Here is a 19,732-nt window from a genome sequence, read left to right as displayed (position 1 = left end):
TATTTCTCATCTGCTTCAGAGTTATGAGACGACCAGGTCACCAAGGTCATCTGACAATTCTGAGGGAAAAATCTAAATCTGGTGTCGCTTCTTTCTGCTATTATGCACCGAAATGCTAGAACAGCCTTACAGATTACTTAACACAGGCTCCAACTCCAACAAGTGGGCTCAAAGATATTTCTCTTTTCCTTTGACTAGTTGACTATGTTTTTTAATGTTAATTCTCTTGATTATAGGTAAATGTATTTTATGTAAAGCACTTTGGATTTTCATGTAAACATGAACATATGCAAGATGATCTAGAAAAAATCCTGCTACATACCAGGAAATAGATGTAGGTCAAAGTATTGGGTGAATAAAGCAAGTCCAAGTTTTTATTTTATTTTATTTTTACTTTTTATTACATTACAAAGCATTTAGCAGACATTCTTATCCAGAGCAACAAACAACAAAGTTTCAATGTACAATGTACAACAAATTTTCAATTTCAACTTTCAATTAGTCCTTGTTTTTGCGTAGCATCATTTACAAAAAGAAAGTCAAACAGGTCCTTCATATGATGCAAAAGAAGGTTCTGGATGGTACACACCAGAAACATGAATAACACAAGAGAAATATAATTTCATATCTGCAGTAAAAGTTCAATCTCCCCTTACTGGGGAAGGGAGTGTTTTGATATATGATAATTGGAGTCTAAGGCTCTTCCCTGAAATTACTCATGCAGGCTAAGATTCCTGCTTTTAAAAACCCAAGGCACTCATGCCAAATGTACGGACACCTTCTGGGAATGCAGCCTCTGTCCACAGTATGTAGTGTGAAAACATGGCAAGTTGAACCTGTCAGTCCAAATCTTTGGACCTTGGGAAACAGAATATTGAGCTGAGTGATTTTTATGGGAGACCTACAGCAGATGTTCTGTGGTGCGGGTGTAACTCAATCGAGTGAAAAGCCCCCCAGCCTCACGTTCGGTGTTCTGCTCCCCCACTTTGTGTGGAGAGGAATTTATTTGTTGGGGAAATTTGATGAGTCACCTGTGCGTGAACTGTCTTCGGAAAGCAAACGATTCCATCTCTATAGCTTCTTGTACTGTTACGTTTGAGGATCCGGGAGGGACAAATGACAACAACAACATATCTGTTGAATTGGGTATTCCTATGGCTGGGCTGCAGACAGGAGTGAGTTGCTTCTTTATGCGCTGTGGAGGCTGAAGGAGGGGTCTGTGGAGGGTCCTCTCCTCATTAAAGCCCCAGCCCCTTCACTGTTCTCTGCCCCACCCCCATGCCCCCGTATCATGTCAGGAACACTTATTTGTTCCCCAGACATCACAGTGCATTAACATTCATGCAGCCTTGCGTGTGACCACTGTCACGCTTCCTCAGTCTCTCTCCCACACACACACACACACACACATACACACATATGTGCACACATACACACACACACACACACATACACACACACATACACACATACACACACATACACACATATGTGCACACATACACACACACACACATACACACACACATACACACATATGTGCACACATACACACACACACATACACACACATACACATATGTGCACACATACACACACACACATACACAAATACATGCACACACACACATACACACATACATGCACACACACACACACACATACATACATGCGCGCACACACACATACATGTGCGCACATATACACACGCATACACACACACACACACACACACACATACACATACACACATATATGCACACACACACACACACACACACACACACAAGCTCGTGTGGCTCCACAAATGCCAAAAATCCCCACAATCAATTCAGAAAAGAGGAAATTTCCAAGACCAGTGACTTGCTGGGGTAATTGGTCACATCACTAACACTTCAGCGGGCCTAGAAAGGTATAATGTCATGTAGAGCCTATTAAACATTTTGAATATTCCCTGTGTTATTGGAAGGAGGATCAGGAGAAAAATAAATTGGAGAAGAAGATCTCACAATTCCTCTGATGCACATCTTATTCTTGAGTAGGTCCAATGTTACATATACCATATAAATGTTGATTTTATGTGCTCCATTCATTCATGTAGTCTTTATATCCAAGAAGCCAATATCACTAATAACCATATGGATCTCAGTTCATTCAGATTTTAATGAAGATTTTCATTGTCAGTTTCAGGAGTAAGTAGGGATTTTGCCCAAATGTAGTTGAACCAACTTCTCTTACATTATTAACTGCTGAGTAGCAACAAAACCTGCACACTGTCACCTTCCAACCGCAAGAGTGCCACTGGTGTAATCAGCTACAGTTCACTGTCCAACTCTAGTACTGGAGGACATAAGAGTGTGCTGATCAAAGGTGGAAAATCCAGGTTCAGAAAGTAAAGGTCCTCCCCAGTTTCCCTGTATTTAGTAATTAGCCAGGTGTAGGACTGCTGTAATTATTGAAATCAGCTGGCTGAGTTCATGGGTGGAGGAAAAATATGGCAGGATTTTTACATTGTGGCCCCTGGACTTTCCACCTCTGGTGCTAGTTTCCCCTTTTCCTTAGCACAATTGATCAAATAAAGCAGTTGATGATGCAATTAACCCCCTCAACTGGTTTATAGCTTGTTTGTGATAATATGATGTAAATAAAAACCTGCATATCTGGAGGCCCTCCATGGGCCTATTCAACAAAGCAGGATTACTTCAGACAGCCAGATAACTGCACAGAACCGTTCTTTTTACTTCAGCCCATGTTCCAGATTTGGGGGCATCCGGATTTTACTCAGTTCAGTTATCTGACCAACCCAAGTAATCCTACTTCGTGGAACAGGCCCCAGGACTATGGTTATAGAGCCCTGGTGCAGAATAAAAAGTCCAATTGTAGCATGGTGCTGTCTGATGGACTAGCACGTACGGACCCAGGCACAAATGTCCACAAGAACACTGCAGAGAAGGAACCGAAAGTGAGAGGCCATTATTCAGATGTATCCCCAAGTAAAGAGGACTGGAACTGGCTGTCTAGGCTTTCACCAATTAAACACCCCGGTCTGTGGCACTCACGTTGTCCCTAGTGGGGTCACAGCACTGGATATGATATGGACTGTGACGCCAACTATGGTAGAATGAAGTGTTTCTAAAATCCAGTCCTGGGGGCACAGTCAATATCGTCCCTCTGATTGTTCCATCTGAGCTCTTTGCTGGGTTTGATTAAGCTGTTGACGGTAAACTGATTTGGGTTTGACAGGACATCACAAGAATCTGCAGTTCACAGTGAATAAATATTTTGCTGGCAGGGTGTTTGCATCTGAAGATAAACACAAGTAGACATTCATTAAACAATGCATTAGTGTTTATTTGTACCCTTTGAAATAAAGGATGAAAACATGGTAAAGATGTAGTGGCAGAATAATAAAATGAGCTCATTCACAAAAAAAAAAAATATATATATATATATATATATATATATATATATATACACATAAATATATTATTTTAATTCCCAAAAAAAATGTAAAAAGTACCTTATCCTTTATCACCTTTTCAGATCTTGCAATATATTCATTACATACATCGCCTATACTGTATATACATGCATAATAAACAAGGGCAATTTCAATTTCCATTTATTTACTGCACATTGCATTTGAATATAACATAATGTCATGTTGTTAATTTGGTTGAAATTGTGTCGGATGTCTGCAGTAAGAAATATTTCTCTTTTCACAGATAATTAGACATGCTTTGCAGCTGAATTTTCTAAAAGAGAAAGGAAACTAAACCTACCAAAAGTTAGTTTGTGTGACTGAAAGAACTGCAGCACTACTTCTGGTGAAAGGACTTCCCACTGACAGTTAACCATTATGCCCATGTTAACTTTGTACCACGGTGGTATTTCTATATTTATTTAGTGTTTAATTAATCTAAACAACAACATTGACAAATTGTTTTAAAAAACAACATGATACATATTAACATAAGGTGTATAGCTGATGTTAATTTCTAATGCTTGTCGCTAGAAGGGCTTTTTTCATGTTCAAATAAACAACTAAAAATATCAGCAGTTGAAAAAACCGTTTAAACCATTTGAAAAAGTCGAAAATAATCCTATTAAATTGTCAACGTCAAAGAGCAAAATAAACAGCTAAAGATACATAATAATAGAAATGGAATGTGTTTCAATATTTAAATCTTAATTCCCTGGGGTTTTTTTTGTTGAAGATAATAAATAAATAATAGAATACATTTGTTTTATTCAGAATGCTATGTACGCAGATTTTTTTGATCAAATCATCATTTTGGGGCCAAGTTAAATAATATACCCTCTGTGAAGATTTAGAATGGAACAGACGTTGTTATAAAACTGTTATACAGACCAGAAAGAGCCATACATAGATATTCATAGGAATCAGACTCCCAGTGCATCACCAGTGCCTATTATGTCAGCCTGGTTGACTTTTCTCTCCCTGAGAATCTATAGCTGGATACCCTACATGCACCAGTGGGAACTGGCCTGCTTGTATGCATAGACCAATTTTGGAATAGTCAACTCAACAGAGAAAAGGGCTGATAAAATATATATGATCTTCTTCAAACATGTATTTTTCCACCCTTGTACTCCTTTTCAGACTGAATCCTGTCTGATAGATTCCAAAGTTCACTGGGTACAGATTTTTCTGCAGTATTCTTTTAAGCATTACATAGGAGGCCACCTGCATATTCCTTTCTGTATATTCTTCATAATATGATTATATTAAATCATAAAACATTTAATTACTGCTTTGGAATCAACTGTATCAATCTACGCATTTACCGAAGGTTTTCAGGTCATTCTGATCTATGTCATTTATGTTTCATTAAACAACACAATGTGCATATACAAAAAGTAAATCGATATTTGCGGTTGTATACTGTATTCAAAATAAATAACGGGTGGTGAATTATAATAAATACAAGGTGAATCAAATGCATTTAAAATATTATAAATGTGCATTTGTAATATGAGTGCTGAATTAAAAGAAGCCAATGAATATGCGGAACATAATAATCATACAATAATTGCATAATTACATATACTGAGCAGACGCAGCATGTTGTTCACCATATAGATAATTATCTATTGAACAGACTGGGCTAGGCAACTGTGGCAAAAGTGAGAATGTACCAGAATGAATCCCACTGATACTATGGCAGGATGTGGTTATAACCAGTCTAAGTTCATCATAGTATCATTTACAGCCATAATGACTACATTCACCAAAGATTCACAGGGTCATGCAGAGCTAACATAACCGACCCTTAATTCTAACGAGTTGGGTACGATAACGCCAAATTGTCATATTTTATGTCTAAATATATTTTATTACTAAATGTTTTCAGCTGGCTGCTTTTGTTTTCCTATTTTTCTCCAGGTTTCACTTATGCTCAGCTCTTCTTTTCCAGCTGATTGGTTCAGACACAAATACATAATTCAAAAGTGAGAAATATTCATTAATAAACAGCTCCATGCTAAAACATCCCCTGAAGTTGGTGCTATAAACGTGAAAATAGAGTCATCGGTGAGTGATTCAAGCAGACCAACAGTGACCTCTTTCTTTCAAAGAGGAAATGACGTGAAGGAAGGTCTGATGCGGTTTGTCCGGTCCCATGAATTAATTAGTTTACCGGCCTTTCTCGTGCCTGTTCGGGATACGTGAAGCTCTAAGTAACTCGACTGTTTCAGCCATTCTTTCAATCATCTGCAGAACTGTGGCTATACAATGGGACGTCAGATTCCAAAGTCACTCCTTTGACAGTCCTTGAACCATAAGGTCTATCATCAATCATTGTACCTGTCATCGTCAGTGCTTCTATCAGGTCCAGGATTGTTTATTGCAGTGCGGTCATGTTGCTTTCAATGGGATATTAACGTCCGTCATACTTCACGGCAGGCCGATTCTGCCTGGTTCGATTTTCCATAGCAAAGCTTACAGTTAGGCACAACTTGTTGACATTTTTTCTCAACATTCCATATTAATGCATTGTGCATATCGTATTCAGCGGTCGAAACAAAAAGCCTCGGTAATGGCTTTTCGAGGTAGACCCCTGCCCCGCGATGAAGTTGGCAAAGAGAGAAATTCTGAAAGCGGTGCGGGTAGATTGGGGGCTATCCTAACACATTCAGGGGCTTGGCGTGTCAGAGTCACGCTGTGTGGTTTGGACAGGGGTGCAGCAGCAGTACAATGGGTGCAGGTTCTGCAAGGCTGGCTGGAGACTCTGCCCATATGGCAGTGGAGGCTGAACTCAGGTGTATTTGACTCAAGCTGTTACAGGGTCCAGTGGACTGTTTTAATAAGTGAAGCTTGTACTGTGTGAGTTCAGACCGACCATGGCTGATGATGCCAGTCTGTCAAAAAGAGAAAGCTGCAAGTTTTTTATGATCCAAAGAAGAGCAGTGAGCACATTTCGCCTTGCCACTCCAGCTTTATTATCACACTCCCATTTTTATTCAACGGTTCCTTTATAGGTATCCTTCGTGTCAACAGAACATGTCACTTCCCATATAATACCCATTAATCAAGCTTTTATATTGTATGTTGACATGAAATAGCTAGTCTAGCGAGCTAGCATAGCTACTACCTTAGGTTGTTGAGAATCACTCTCACAGCATCTAACCAATGAATGTGACCATTGTGTTCAGGATGGTAATGTTTGTATTGGCCATTATATTCTTTGTTCTAGTTCTTCTGTTCCAGTTAGACAGTCATTTGAAATTGAAGCTGAAACATTTATGAAGTATATCAAGTAGTGCATTCGATAATTTTCCGGGAAGAAAAGGTTGTGGAAATGAACAGGGGAGCCTGTCACCTTGGGCATAGGGGGTATATGTGACAGGCGAAGAATGAAGACCAGGCATGCAGGGGGAGGAGATGGTGGGGGAGGGTAAACTGTCAGGTTTATGAATATTATAATGGCGGTGGTATATTCCATAGGTTTCCGTGCCACACATGGCTTGGCTCATAGGCATATTGACACGACAAGAGCATAATGACATTCTATTTTGGCTCATCACAAACGCTGAGAAAGGCTGGCGAGATCTGGCACAACCAGTGAGCCATTAACCTTTTGTCTGCACGTCATTACACGATCCCCTTTCCAGCCGCTCTGAGTCTCAGGCTGATTTAGAAAGGGTTTAATGAGCTCAGTGATATTCAAGCTGAAATAATATGCTGCTCAGGAACAGATGTTAGGTGTCCCTCTGAACAAGGCACTTTACTTCAACTGCTCAAATGAAAAAAAAAATCCATCTGCACTTGAGGGTTATAGAATATATAAATAACATCTATACTCTTAATTTTGCTTAAAGTATCCCAGTAAGAAGAAATTGAAATTTTAGCAGTATATATTTACTTATTTATATTATTCAATATGCTTTTAAAATATTTTTTTAGTTGCTCAAATGTCAGTCAAATTCAGACAAAACTTTTCAAAGGCTTTATGAGACTTGCAAAACATGCCGTTATTTTAAGAATATAGGAAGATGGGCTAAACAAGTAGGTTACAGCCTGGGCTATGCCATCTGCTGGCTATGACAGGAGTTATTCAGCTAACTAGTGGGACTGTCCATGTAATGCAGTGGGGAGTGTCGGCCAACATCAGTCAGGGTTCCATGGGTTTCTGCTGCATTAGTGACTCCTAGTAATGTGGCAGGTGATCACAGGCTACCAGCCTCACTGAGAGGCACACCCTTCTACCAGTAAGTACTAGCTGTCCTTCTCCTATTGCACCATCCAAACCTGCTTGTAGTCTGGAGAATAATCAGTGGCTAATTGGCAGCGCACAGGAGAATTAGACATACACCGGCAGTGCTCGTTGCTTTGGTACAGATGGTACAACAGTGACCGGAGAGGCACATTTTTTTTATTTAAAAACTAGGGGGAAAAAATGGGTTGTTAAATATTCAGCTACATACACAACAAACATATCTGCCTTTAATATTTGAAGTCTAGATTTTAAAACTATAATATCTTTTATCTTCAATTTATACTGACAATTTTTCTACATGTATCTGTCTGTAATTTATTCCAGATAATGCAATTCAGCATTAGTTTGCATAATGAGAAGTGACAAAGAAAACAGGATCTCAAAAAGCAGGCTTATTAATGAATAAAATGTTTACCGCTGTGAGCCTAGTCTTTCATGCTGACTTTTGTCTTCATGGTTACACAACCTTGAATGTACTTGTAGTAAACAGAGATTTAGAGATTATTTTAGCAGTACCGTGACTGCAATGACTAAAAACTAATACAATTCAGTGTTACTTACACATTTATCCAGCTTAAGTTAGAATGTGAGAATGTAAGTGTATTCAGCTGAGTTACAATACATTAGTAATGGTGATAGATCTGAAAAACAGTATTCCCTGACCAGTAAGTATATCTATGGGACATTATTAAAGAAATAATGCAAGTAAACTATGCTAACCAAGAACCAAAATACAATACTTAAATACAAAAGGAGCATATGCATAATAAACCATTTAAAGGGAAATAAATGCATTTAAAAAACTTTAAAAATATGGTCATACCCTAAAGACAGAATATAGGAGTACTAGGGTTAAAGATGAGCATGGAGCCAAGATGCAATCTGAAGAAGTGAGTTTGCAATCTGCATCAGAAAATGCAGATTGCAGTGGATTCTATACCAAACATAAATCCAACAACATACTGTAACTGTAACCCAATAATTTAGATGGTCACAGTTACGACAACTATTAGAGTACCCTATTCTTATAAGTGGGCCATATTTGTATGTGGGTATGTCCTCAATAGATCACACATACTTCAGTGCATATGTACATGCGACACTTCATAAATACTGTAAGCCCCCACAAACCCAATGACAGAATTTAGCTGAGTAGGGTGAAGGTATCTGCATGGTTGTCCTTCTGGTGTTGCTGAAAAGAGGTTTGTATGGTTAAGTAATTGTGACTGCTAAGTGGAGAGACTAGGATAGCCAATAAATAAACCAAGCTATGAAGACAGTCATAACACTCTGACTTCCTCTTTATTCTGGTATGGGCTGACCAAGAATCTCCAAAATAGTGCCTATATATTAACCCTAATTTAATCTGAGTTAAGAATTACATTTCATTTTCGCAACATATATCTAATGAGATTTGTTATTTATCATTTAAACTTGATTGCTAAAGGAATCCTGTACTGTAACTGCTCTCTGAACTCTTATCTGCTGGTCCCATCATGTGTCACATTGGCCATTATGTGCATGACTCACAAGCTGGCCAGATGTCTACAGTCATTTCAGAGGTTGTGTAGGAAGCTACTACTTTAGTTATGGATGTTAGCGGCTCAGGGACCCAAGAAGGCCAACATTAGCTATCAGTCTCAACATGGATGAACTGCCAAGCGGAGGAGATTGATTCAATGACAAAGGTCTACGAGTGCAATACGCCATGATAAAATAAGCTTACATTTGCGCCCTCCCTAGACCAACTTGAGGGGGGCATCCAAGCATTATCCGCATAAGAGAGAGTGTTCAGTAAGAGAAACCACACAGATCAAGTTTTAATAACTTATTTGCCAGGCAGGTTAGTTCAAGTCAATTCCATTTCAATTACACAATAAATAAAAGTATTGCAACATTTATTATAAGAAAATATAAAACCAACTTTGGCTTTGAGTCTCAAAGTCATACCTGGCTTTCTCCTAGGATCCTAGATGGTTAATAAGCCATAGGTATACTTCTGTGGAAAGTAGACCATTGCACCAGTCAAACTGAAATAATTATAGTCACTTTATAGCCACAGCATCAGAGGAAGCCACCAAACTGCCTGTTGCTCACCAGCTCACAGATAAATGACAATATGAGGATTAATCATTTCAGCCATACAATATTATTTGTCATTAATTAAAAGAAAAATGCTCAGGTTCACACAAAATAAAGGATCAATTCATTGATTACTAAATGATTACTGAAATTACAAACTACAGTGCAAAGTACTGTATACAGTGAGCTCCATAATCTTTGGAACAAAAACATATGCTTTATGGATGTGGTTACATGTTATTTAGCTGGAGCCTTTATCCAAAGCAACTAAGTTGATTAGACTAAGCAGTCCACCCTGGAGCAATGTGGGGTTAAGGGCTTTGCTCAAGGGCCTAACGGCTGTGTGGAAACATCAGCGAAATAACATAATTATCTAAAAGATAGCAAGACAAGGGGCCTCATGCAAGAACCATTGTACGAACGAAGATTTGTGCTTAAATCTCCTAAATTTAGTGATTTAAGAGCCTCTCAGGTATCAATTGTTCCTTGTTCTTGTTAATCCAACTGGCCATCGATCCGACCGAACCCACCTACAGTACCATATATACTGTATTATAAGAGACAGCTTAATTTAGGAGAGTTATTTCTGAATTTGACTTGACACTCATATGAGCCCTTCATATGAAAAAATAAGAAAAAATATAAGTAAATATAAATAATAATACAAAAACAACTCCAAATGCCTACAGTCAAGACAGGATACTGAAAGATCTCTTATACCAAAACTTACTTTATATTTTACACCTACAGTATCCTATTATGATGGCAACAAATTCTAAACAGAAACAAGGACACAGCAGATTGAAGAGAAGAAAAATAATTTATTAGCCAGAAAAAGTGATTACAGACAGGGAGAAGATGAGCTATGCTTCAGTGGTGATGCTTCTGCTGGAACCGTAGCCCACAGTAACCGCATGTGCCTGCTTGTGTCTCTTTATCCTATGAACAAAGGAAAGATACAAACAAGTTAATATAACTGAGCTAAGTGACATTTCATTTTTATGACTGAATACATGCAATAATATCAAAGGTATACATGTCAATGCAAGGTAGCGCAGTAGCGACTGTTCCACTTGGAAGATTCTAAAATCTAAATGTGTCGTTAAGATGACAGGAAGGAAATAAAATGGTTTGAGATGTGGTTCCTGTCTTGAGGACAAGTGGGACATATCCTCTGTGCACAACTGCTATTCAATTTAAGTTATTCATTTATACTTATGACCATCAGCCACTCTGGGAGCATCGGATTCATTGCTAGATAACACTGAATTATATTTGTTAGAGAAACAAATCCAGGATGGGAATAGAAGCTGAATCCGATCTTCCTAACCACTCGCAGATGACTAGTGTCCACGGAAACTAATTCAGAGCAGGGAATCCTGCACTAAATTTAACAGCAGATTTAATACCAGGTTGATGTAGACTTTGGGGTGTCCAAGAGCTCCTCCACCTCCATCACACGATACCACCCTCGCCTCCACATCGGTCACAGGCTCTTCTGCCACGAGCTTAATGGCAAAGTTCTCATTCACCTACAATAAGAGTTTCGTTCTTGAGCTTGTTGGTGTCAAATGGTACCAAAATATAAAAAGATATGACCTCTGAGCAATCAGGACAATACAGCATAGATATAACGTTATACGTGACCCACATATATACTGTTTTTACGCTAGTATTACGTCAAGTTTGCTAGGTTAACGTTGACGTTTAAAACGTGAAAAGGGAAGGTAAACCAACCTGCTTACCTCTTTCACTCGGTTTACGAATCTGGCTTTTCTCACATCTTGTTCATCATAGACCTGCAATAAAACCAATGGCACATTCAACGAGTACCGTTGGTAGTTTGCCCACCTATTCCGAATCCAAAACATTAACGGTTAGCTAACGTTAGTTTGCTAGCTAGGTATTTTAACTACCTAGTTAGGTTACTAATTTAATCTAACGTTAAGTTACTTAGCTATCTAGCTAACCTGGCTAGCAAACATAGCCTTGACTTGCTGCGACACTAAGTGAAGTCTAATGTTAGCTATATAGAATAATGTTCTCTTACCTGCCCCGTGTGAGTAATTTTCTCACCCGAAGTAGAAACTAGAGCACCATACCTATATGCAGGGACCGCTGACACCCTCAGCGGTGCCAGCAGAACCTTAGCATTTTTTCCAAAGGACAACAGCTTCAGAGTGGAAGTCGCCATATTTTCCGAACTGTCCACCCTACCCAGTATGCCTTGCGAGTTGCAACGACCCCTGCATGCAACAAAAAAAATGCCTTCTGGGTCCTAGTGCTCCAATTTCACAAAAGTAAATAAATAAATTAATTTAACGTTATAGATAGCAAGGTTGCAAGGTTAATCAAAAGACCGATGTTACTAACTTTACATATGCTTAGTTCGCTGACTATTAACCTAGTGTGTGCTTCTCTGAAGACTGGCAGGGTACGAAACTAGGTACAATATCCAGGGAGGATATTGTATCAGCACGAGGACCCTGCGGAATTCTTACGTAGCTAGCTAGATATTCTGGAGAGTTTCAAAGTCACGCATGTTCCAGGAGAAAACACTTCGCTACGCGGTTACATTTCTAGTACTTTCGTAAAAAGGTAAACGGTTGGTTGTTTGCAACTTTGTGTCCTGAAGGTTTGTAATACCAAATACTATGGCTTTTGACGCAAAACCACGAATGCAGCTAGCGCCGCGAATGGAATAAGCGTTTAAGGCCTAGTTAGCATCTGTTAAATTACCTATCTGGATAGTACGTGTTCTTGTCATCCGTCCGCACCATTTAAATTTAGTTTGTAATACCTGTGTTTAAAATCCCATTGGAATATATTCGTATTGGCTACCTCACTGACCAGCTGGGTTTAGATCAGATTAGATTATGTTAACTCGGTATAACCATTTACTAGATAACGTTAGCTAACTGAGGCGGCACGGATGGCAGCAAGGAGGTCCTGGGTTCGAATCCCCGTCGGCCAGGGCCTCTCTGTGCGGAGTTTGCATGTTCTCCCCGTGTCTGTGTGGGTTTCCTCCGGGTACTCCGGTTTCCTCCCACAGTCCAAAGACATGCAGGTTAGGCTGATTGGAGAGTCTAAATTGCCCGTAGGTATGAGTGTGTGAATGAATGGTGTGTGTGCCCTGCGATGGACTGGCGACCTGTCCAGGGTGTATTCCTGCCTTTCGCCCAATGTATGCTGGGATAGGCTCCAGCCCCCCTGCGACCCTGTTCGGGATAAGCGGGTTCAGATAATGGATGGATGGATGGATGGACGTTAGCTAATTTAGCTAACGTCAGATACAAGCCAACGCATTAGGTTGACGGGCAGGGTGTTTTTCGCCATGCATTACTTGTTAACGTTTGAATTTCAAGCTTCGGTAGTATGTAACGGTAACGTAATTTGGCCAGCTAACGGTCTTTTCTGAACTTTTTCAGGTGGTGGAGCGATGACACCTCTTATGTTGACTGGCCTTGTGAGTTCACTCACGCGACAGCTGTCCCATCTGGGCAGGTATGCTGCTAGCTGTGTCTCACCTGCCACAAGTGTGTACAGGTGCATGTCCATTGCCACAGCTCTACGAACAAGAACCAGCCTGTCACCTGCTTTTGAATCGCACAGACAGATTCTCATGCCCTTGCTCGGACAGTGCCAACAGCTGCAGTGTGTACAGCCGATTGCAGGGATGAAAACAAAGTCTGCCCTTAAAAGACGATGCAAGGACTGCTTCATTGTGCGTCGAAGGGGACGCTTGTTCGTTTTCTGCAAAACCAACCCCCGACACAAGCAACGGCAAGGATAATTTGAACCGTGACATGTAACGTTATTTGGTGGTAAACGTGTATGGAACAGGTTCACTGCTTGTGATCAGTTTGTTGCTCTAAAATAATAATAATAAAAATAATTGTAAAAAGTTAACAGGAATGCAGCATTTCCCATGTATTTTCACAAAAGTTACACGTTGGCTTTGACTTGATACAACGATAAAACAAGACCAGCTTTTGAAATAAAATTTTAAATACACAGCGATGTCCTGTATAGACCGTGCTGCTGTACTATAGGGACACCGTTGGCCCAACAAGGTGTGTCCATCAGTTGTACAGTAAACAAAATATATGAGTTATCATGATAAGCTGTCAGGGATGTAAGGCATACGTGTTTTAAATTTCATTGTAAAATGGGTAGGCGGCACGGATGGTGCAGTGGGTAGCACTGCCGCCTCACAGCAAGGAGGTCCTGGGTTCGAATCCCCGTCGGCCGGGGCCTCTCTGTGCGGAGAGGCCCTCTGTGCATGTTCTCCCCGTGTCTGCGTGGGTTTCCTCCCACAGTCCAAAGACATGCACGTTAGGCTGATTGGAGAGTCTAAATTGCCCGTAGGTATGAGTGTGTGAGTGAATGGTGTGTGTGCCCTGCGATGGACTGGCGACCTGTCCAGGGTGTATTCCTGCCTTTCGCCCAATGTATGCTGGGATAGGCTCCAGCCCCCCTGCGACCCTGATCAGGATAAGCGGGTTCAGATAATGGATGGATGGATGGATGTAAAATGGGTAATGATATATTATTTGGCTGAATAAAATAAAATACTTTGAATTGTAACCCACTGGTGATCGTTTAAGATAATCTGCAATGCCCTCGTCTCGCATAATGGAATTGCTTTCTGTTTAATAGAAGTGAAACTCCAGAACCAAAGTTCCATATTAAACTTCCACTTCAGGGTCTGATGAGGTGCACCCTAGATCATTACACTGCTGTATGATATGTAATAAACACAATGAAAAGCACTTTCAGCAATATAGCAGTGGCAATAAGGGAGCATATCCCATCGAGTTGAAGTGAGTTTGCTGCACAATGTTAAACATATCTCAGCATTGGCATTCAAACGGCACCAATTCTTTTCAGCATATCATGGCTAGTTTAGTTTTGATTAGAAAGGATTTTTAAAAATTTCAAAGAATGTGAGAATTTGAGTTGTAAACAGTTGTTACTGGACAGAGTATATATTTGCTTTGGAAATATCTTTTTGACCTGTTTTTTTTAGAGTATATATTTGCTTTGGAAATATCTTTTTGACCAGTTTTTATTTATTATTTTTTAGTATATCTTTGCTTTGGAAATATCTTTTTTTACATGTAGTGTCCTGCAGCCGTTGAGCTTGCTGTTATCATTCTTTGCACTGAAGCTAATGCTTATACCCCCATCTAGTTCAATTCCCATGTGTAATGCAAATGCTTATTTGCATGAGACATACAGGTTTTTTCCCCCAGTCAATAAAACATAATGTCATAATGCATTTTATACGATGATAAAGGTTGAGCTGTTTTTAAAAGTTTGTAGTCTGTACACATGTAAAGGGAAGCCCAACTGAATATGCGCAATCTATTCTTAGACATAAATTAGAATTTATTCATGCAATGCAGTGATCCATGAAGATTACTATAACATAAAAGCATATTACCTGCACAACTGCTGTTCATTAGAAATACCTAATTACCACTTAAATTGCTTTTCTTCCACTTCCATGTCTTCAAAATAGAGGGTTCCCCAGTCGCCAAAGTTATTTATGGGTGCCAACATCAATTTGGGTGAAGGACCGCTACTGTATTACAGCAGGGCATGTCCGCCTATTTAAATTGGATCGCTCTCACAGCCAGCGTAACGTGAAGCATGCACTCCATTGCGTTAATGAATTCATTTAGCTTTGTTTTCATGCTGTTCATTTCACTGTGCATGTCAGGGAAAATGTTCAGCTTATTTTGATTTCACTTAAAGCCAAGTGAGCAAGTTTCAGCGTGTAATGCATTCTCTGGGACTTCTCTGGGACTCATGTTTGGGGCATCTAGTGATTATATGCTGCATTGCACATTCACACGGCTGTACGCAAATGTATTGGTATTCGTCTGGAATTTTTCACAACCAAAAAATGTAACATGCACCATATAATTACTACACGTACCATATTATTTACTACATAATTTATATGAATGTAAAAGTATTCATAATATCCTATTATCCTATTCCAATTTTTTTCTTGGTTGTGGAAATGCTATCATCCTTAGTGCCTTCACATGGTCTTGCATGCAGACATGAATGGCTCCACAAGGAGGCAACATATGTATTTTTCTCATTGCACAAATCCTTTCCTTTGAGTTGACTTTATCCAAGGACCTTTATGGATTGAGGATACACCTACATTGTCATGTACAGGGAAGTCCGTAAGTATTTGGACGGTGGTGCAATTTATGTTCCTTTTGGCTCTGTACTCCAGCACATTGGTTTTGAAATTAAATTATGAATATGAAGTTAAAGTGCAGACTGGCAGCTTTAATTTGAGGGTCATCGGGTGTAGGAATTGCATCCCCTTTTATACATAGTGCCCCCATTTTAGGGGACCAAAAGTAATTGGACAGTTGGCTTTTCAGCCGTTTCTGATTAGTCGGGTGTATTCAAACACTTCCTTAGTGCTTGTCTTGATTTTAGGCTTTTGATTGCCTTTGGAGTCTGCTATTGATTTTTGTGGACACGAGGACCACAGTTGTGCCAATTGACTGTCAAGCAAGGTACTGTATGTACATTGAGCAGTTAAACACATACAATGAGTCTAATTATGTCTAATCATGTCAGAGTGTAGCGGCAATTGTTTTGCCAGGACACGGAGGCATGAATCTGGTTCAATTAGAAGGACAGGTGTGATAGCTAGTGATACAACACTTGTTTTTTATGTGAAGTGCTCCATTTCAGGACTCTATCACCTTTGTGAATAACATATTTGGAAGTGAGAAAACATTATTTTGCACCCCACAATGAAACCCATTGTGAGGGGAACCTGTGCTCCAATAGTAGCAAAGCGTAAATACTTTAATAAACTGCCTTTTGCTCCTAGTTCCAAACATTTTCAAACATATAAAATATAGATTGGTGTTTGTAATGACCCTTCGTGCTGCAGTCTGTGGGGACAGCACTGTTCTTTGAACGAGACAAAGTACATTGGAAGGAGTCCTGCAGGGATTTGAGTGGTACAAAGAAAACACATTTAATCTGACACTCCTGGCCTGATGATCTCCCCTGATATCTTTTATTGAACGCGGGATGAGCAAGCCCACAAAGGCCTTTTACGCTGCTCGCTGAAGCAGGCCCTGCCTTTGCGCAAGGAGAATTATGTCATTAAAAATAAACAAGGGTAAGGCAGAGACTAGCGTCGTATGTGGACAGCCACTGAGATGGATGTTGGTGTCTGCCGCAAGAATATCCTAACAAAAAGAATTAGAGGAACCGACAGTCACATCTTTTACCAAAGCAGAGACTGACATGGAAGATTAAATGTGAACACAATTAAGAGTCTCTCATTCACAATTCATAATACTTAGCATTGCTCTGTTAACTTTCGTATTCCCCCATTTCAAATATTTTTGCCTTTAGAATCCACTTTGCATCATGATTCTATGAGAATTGCTAGGTGTATTGAAAGCACTACTGAAGGTATTTCTCTGTTAACTCAATGTCCCAGGCAGGGATGAGAGAAGAGTGGTGGTGACACGCTGTAGTGGTGTTATCATGGATGTGTTTGACCTCTATCAGAGGAAACTGTCTACCGGCAGTCCGGTGTGAGTATATAGGCAATCTGCATATTTCCCATCAGTCACTACCACTGTCATCATCTGAATTCAGGAGTCATCTCTGGTCTAGACAGTTTCCTCCCGCGGAAGTGGAAGCAAACAGTGGAATTCTTCTTGAGGCTGGTTCACAATAACTTATGCATTCTGACCCAGGGCAAAATCAAACAGTTTGACAAAGGGACTGCCTAAATGTGTGATTAAGCTTTCCGTTCAGTCAGAAGGGTTCTTTGTCCTCTATCTGAATGAATAATTGAAGGAAATGTTTAAACAGAAAATTGTGAATGCAAAATGAACCTGGAAAAATGTAACGTGTTCAACACAGTACATAGTTAGCTTGAATAGATTACTTTGACTAATCAGGTCATTGAGAATTTATTTTGGTTTTTGATGATTGATTCTGGCATAAAATGGCTGCCATGAATCGCCAAGATTGCGATTACTAATAAGTGGTGCCTGTGATGAGTCCACCAGCCTATCCATGAGTGTGCTGAGTTGATGAAATTATATAAAAGTAATGCTATAAAAGGACATTTACTGATTCATCCACATACCCCTGGAAGGCTGAACCTGCATTAAGGCTGATCTCTCGATGGGAAATACACTAGAACATAAAATAGGTCTTGAATGCTTTGATGATCATCCTTGAAATCATCCTTCCAGTTCTGGGCCAGTGAGTTCATGATGCTCTTGTGGTCATCAGAACCTGACCTTCTCCACAGGGCCTACAAGTCCTTGTAGCCTATGGCCTCTGCCTTCCACCCACTGCTGGGTCTTACATCATTCATGGGGCTCATAGGTAGCCTATAGCATGACTGACAACACACTCTGGAGCTGGAAAGAAAACCGGGTGCAATTACTGATGTCTGGAGAAATGTATAGATACTGCTGATTCTCCCAGGGTCACAGTTCAGATAGAGCAGCCTGATAGTTTCCCTGCCGTTATAATGTCCTCATCCCCACAGTGGTGTGTAAACCCTGGAGCTGTCTGCCCTGTCCTCACCATAGTCTGCTGAGACATAGACTGGATCAGCAGTGATACCCTCAAGTCTAGTCACGTTTATTTATATAGCACACTTTCATATAATTGAATGTAATTGAAAGTGCTTTACATGCATTCATGAACAGAGGCAATAAAATAACTAATAAATACAAACAATAACATCCATCCATCCATCCATTATCTGAACCCGCTTATCCTGATCAGGGTCGCAGGGGGGCTGGAGCCTATCCCAGCATACATTGGGCGAAAGGCAGGAATACACCCTGGACAGGTCGCCAGTCTATCGCAGGGCACACACACACCATTCACTCACACACTCATACCTACGGGCAATTTAGACTCTCCAATCAGCCTAACATGCATGTCTTTGGACTGTGGGAGGAAACCCACGCAGACACGGGGAGAACATGCAAACTCCGCACAGAGAGGCCCCGGCCGACGGGGATTCGAACCCAGGACCTCCTTGCTGTGAGGCGGCAGTGCTACCCACTGCACCATCCGTGCCGCCCAAACAATAACAGAGACAATAAATAAAAATAAAGATAAGGGAGGTAAAAATAAATAAAGTCCAGTAATACAATGGTTACAACACGAGCAAAGAAATAATGATTGTACTTGAAAACTCAAGTAGGTAGTAGCACACGTAGGTAAAGTGCAGTATTGCAATGTTTTCAGACCAGCTTTAAAAGACATTACAGTCAGAGCGTTTCTAAGTTCATATGGTAGTTGGTTAAACCTCTGTGTTGCATAAAAGCTAAAAGCTGCTTCACCAGTTCAAACTATTTTTTTGTTCTTAGCGTAATTAATTGACTCAACTAATTGATGAATTAATTAAATCGTCTGTTGGCTTCATATTGCTTGAGCATTTCAGAGTTGCATTTTGGTCCTCATCTAGTGATTTCCAGACAGGTAATAGCACTTTAAAATCTATTCTATGACAGACTGGAAGCCAATGTAGAGATCTGAGGATTGGGGTAATGTGTGCAGTTCTTTGGATCGGGTAAAGAGCCCGCCAGCAGCGTTTACTTAGACTTACTACTTACACCCAGACACTCAAGTGCCAGCACTGACGTGTCACAGCCCCCTCAGAATCTCGCTAATTGTTGTCAGGAAGTGCCAGGGTGAGAACCACTGAACTGTAAAGTGAAAACCAAAGGTCGCTGCAGACGATTAATGCGTTTTGCACAGGGTAAAGGGAATAGTCATTTGTATCTGCTAGAGCCCAGATTTTTCCATCCTGTTCCTTTACTGCAGTGGCAGGGGACCTGTGGTCAGACTGCCAGCATTATGTTCCCAAACAAATATTT

The 19,732-nt window shown here is 40.1% G+C and overlaps 1 protein-coding gene across 1 annotated transcript; it reads right to left on the bottom strand.

Moving 5' to 3' along the window:
• Positions 1-10,622: 10,622 nt before the first annotated feature.
• On the bottom strand, positions 10,623-12,520 carry ndufs6 (NADH:ubiquinone oxidoreductase subunit S6). The gene is made up of 4 exons (XM_061255059.1): positions 11,872-12,520; positions 11,567-11,620; positions 11,231-11,353; positions 10,623-10,760 (listed from the first exon to the last, which is right to left on the bottom strand). The coding sequence occupies exons 1-4, from the start codon at positions 12,013-12,015 to the stop codon at positions 10,692-10,694; spliced, it is 390 nt and encodes a 129-aa protein (XP_061111043.1). The 5' UTR covers positions 12,016-12,520; the 3' UTR covers positions 10,623-10,691.
• Positions 12,521-19,732: the final 7,212 nt, after the last annotated feature.

Source organism: Conger conger, chromosome 9, assembly GCF_963514075.1.
Source record: "Conger conger chromosome 9, fConCon1.1, whole genome shotgun sequence".
Classification (NCBI taxonomy): Eukaryota; Metazoa; Chordata; class Actinopteri; order Anguilliformes; family Congridae; genus Conger; species Conger conger.
Note: the sequence above shows the minus strand (reverse complement) of the source record. Positions and strands in the feature narration are given on the sequence as shown.

Excerpts from the sequence above, each read along its gene's own strand:
- ndufs6 (XM_061255059.1), bottom strand. The coding sequence starts at position 12,015 with ATGGCGACTTCCACTCTGAAGCTGTTGTCCTTTGGAAAAAATGCTAAG. Across the intron at positions 11,621-11,871 it reads AAATTACTCACACGGGGCAG|GTCTATGATGAACAAGATGT; the intron begins GTAAGAGAACAT and ends GTTTTATTGCAG. Across the intron at positions 11,354-11,566 it reads TCGTAAACCGAGTGAAAGAG|GTGAATGAGAACTTTGCCAT; the intron begins GTAAGCAGGTTG and ends CTCTTATTGTAG.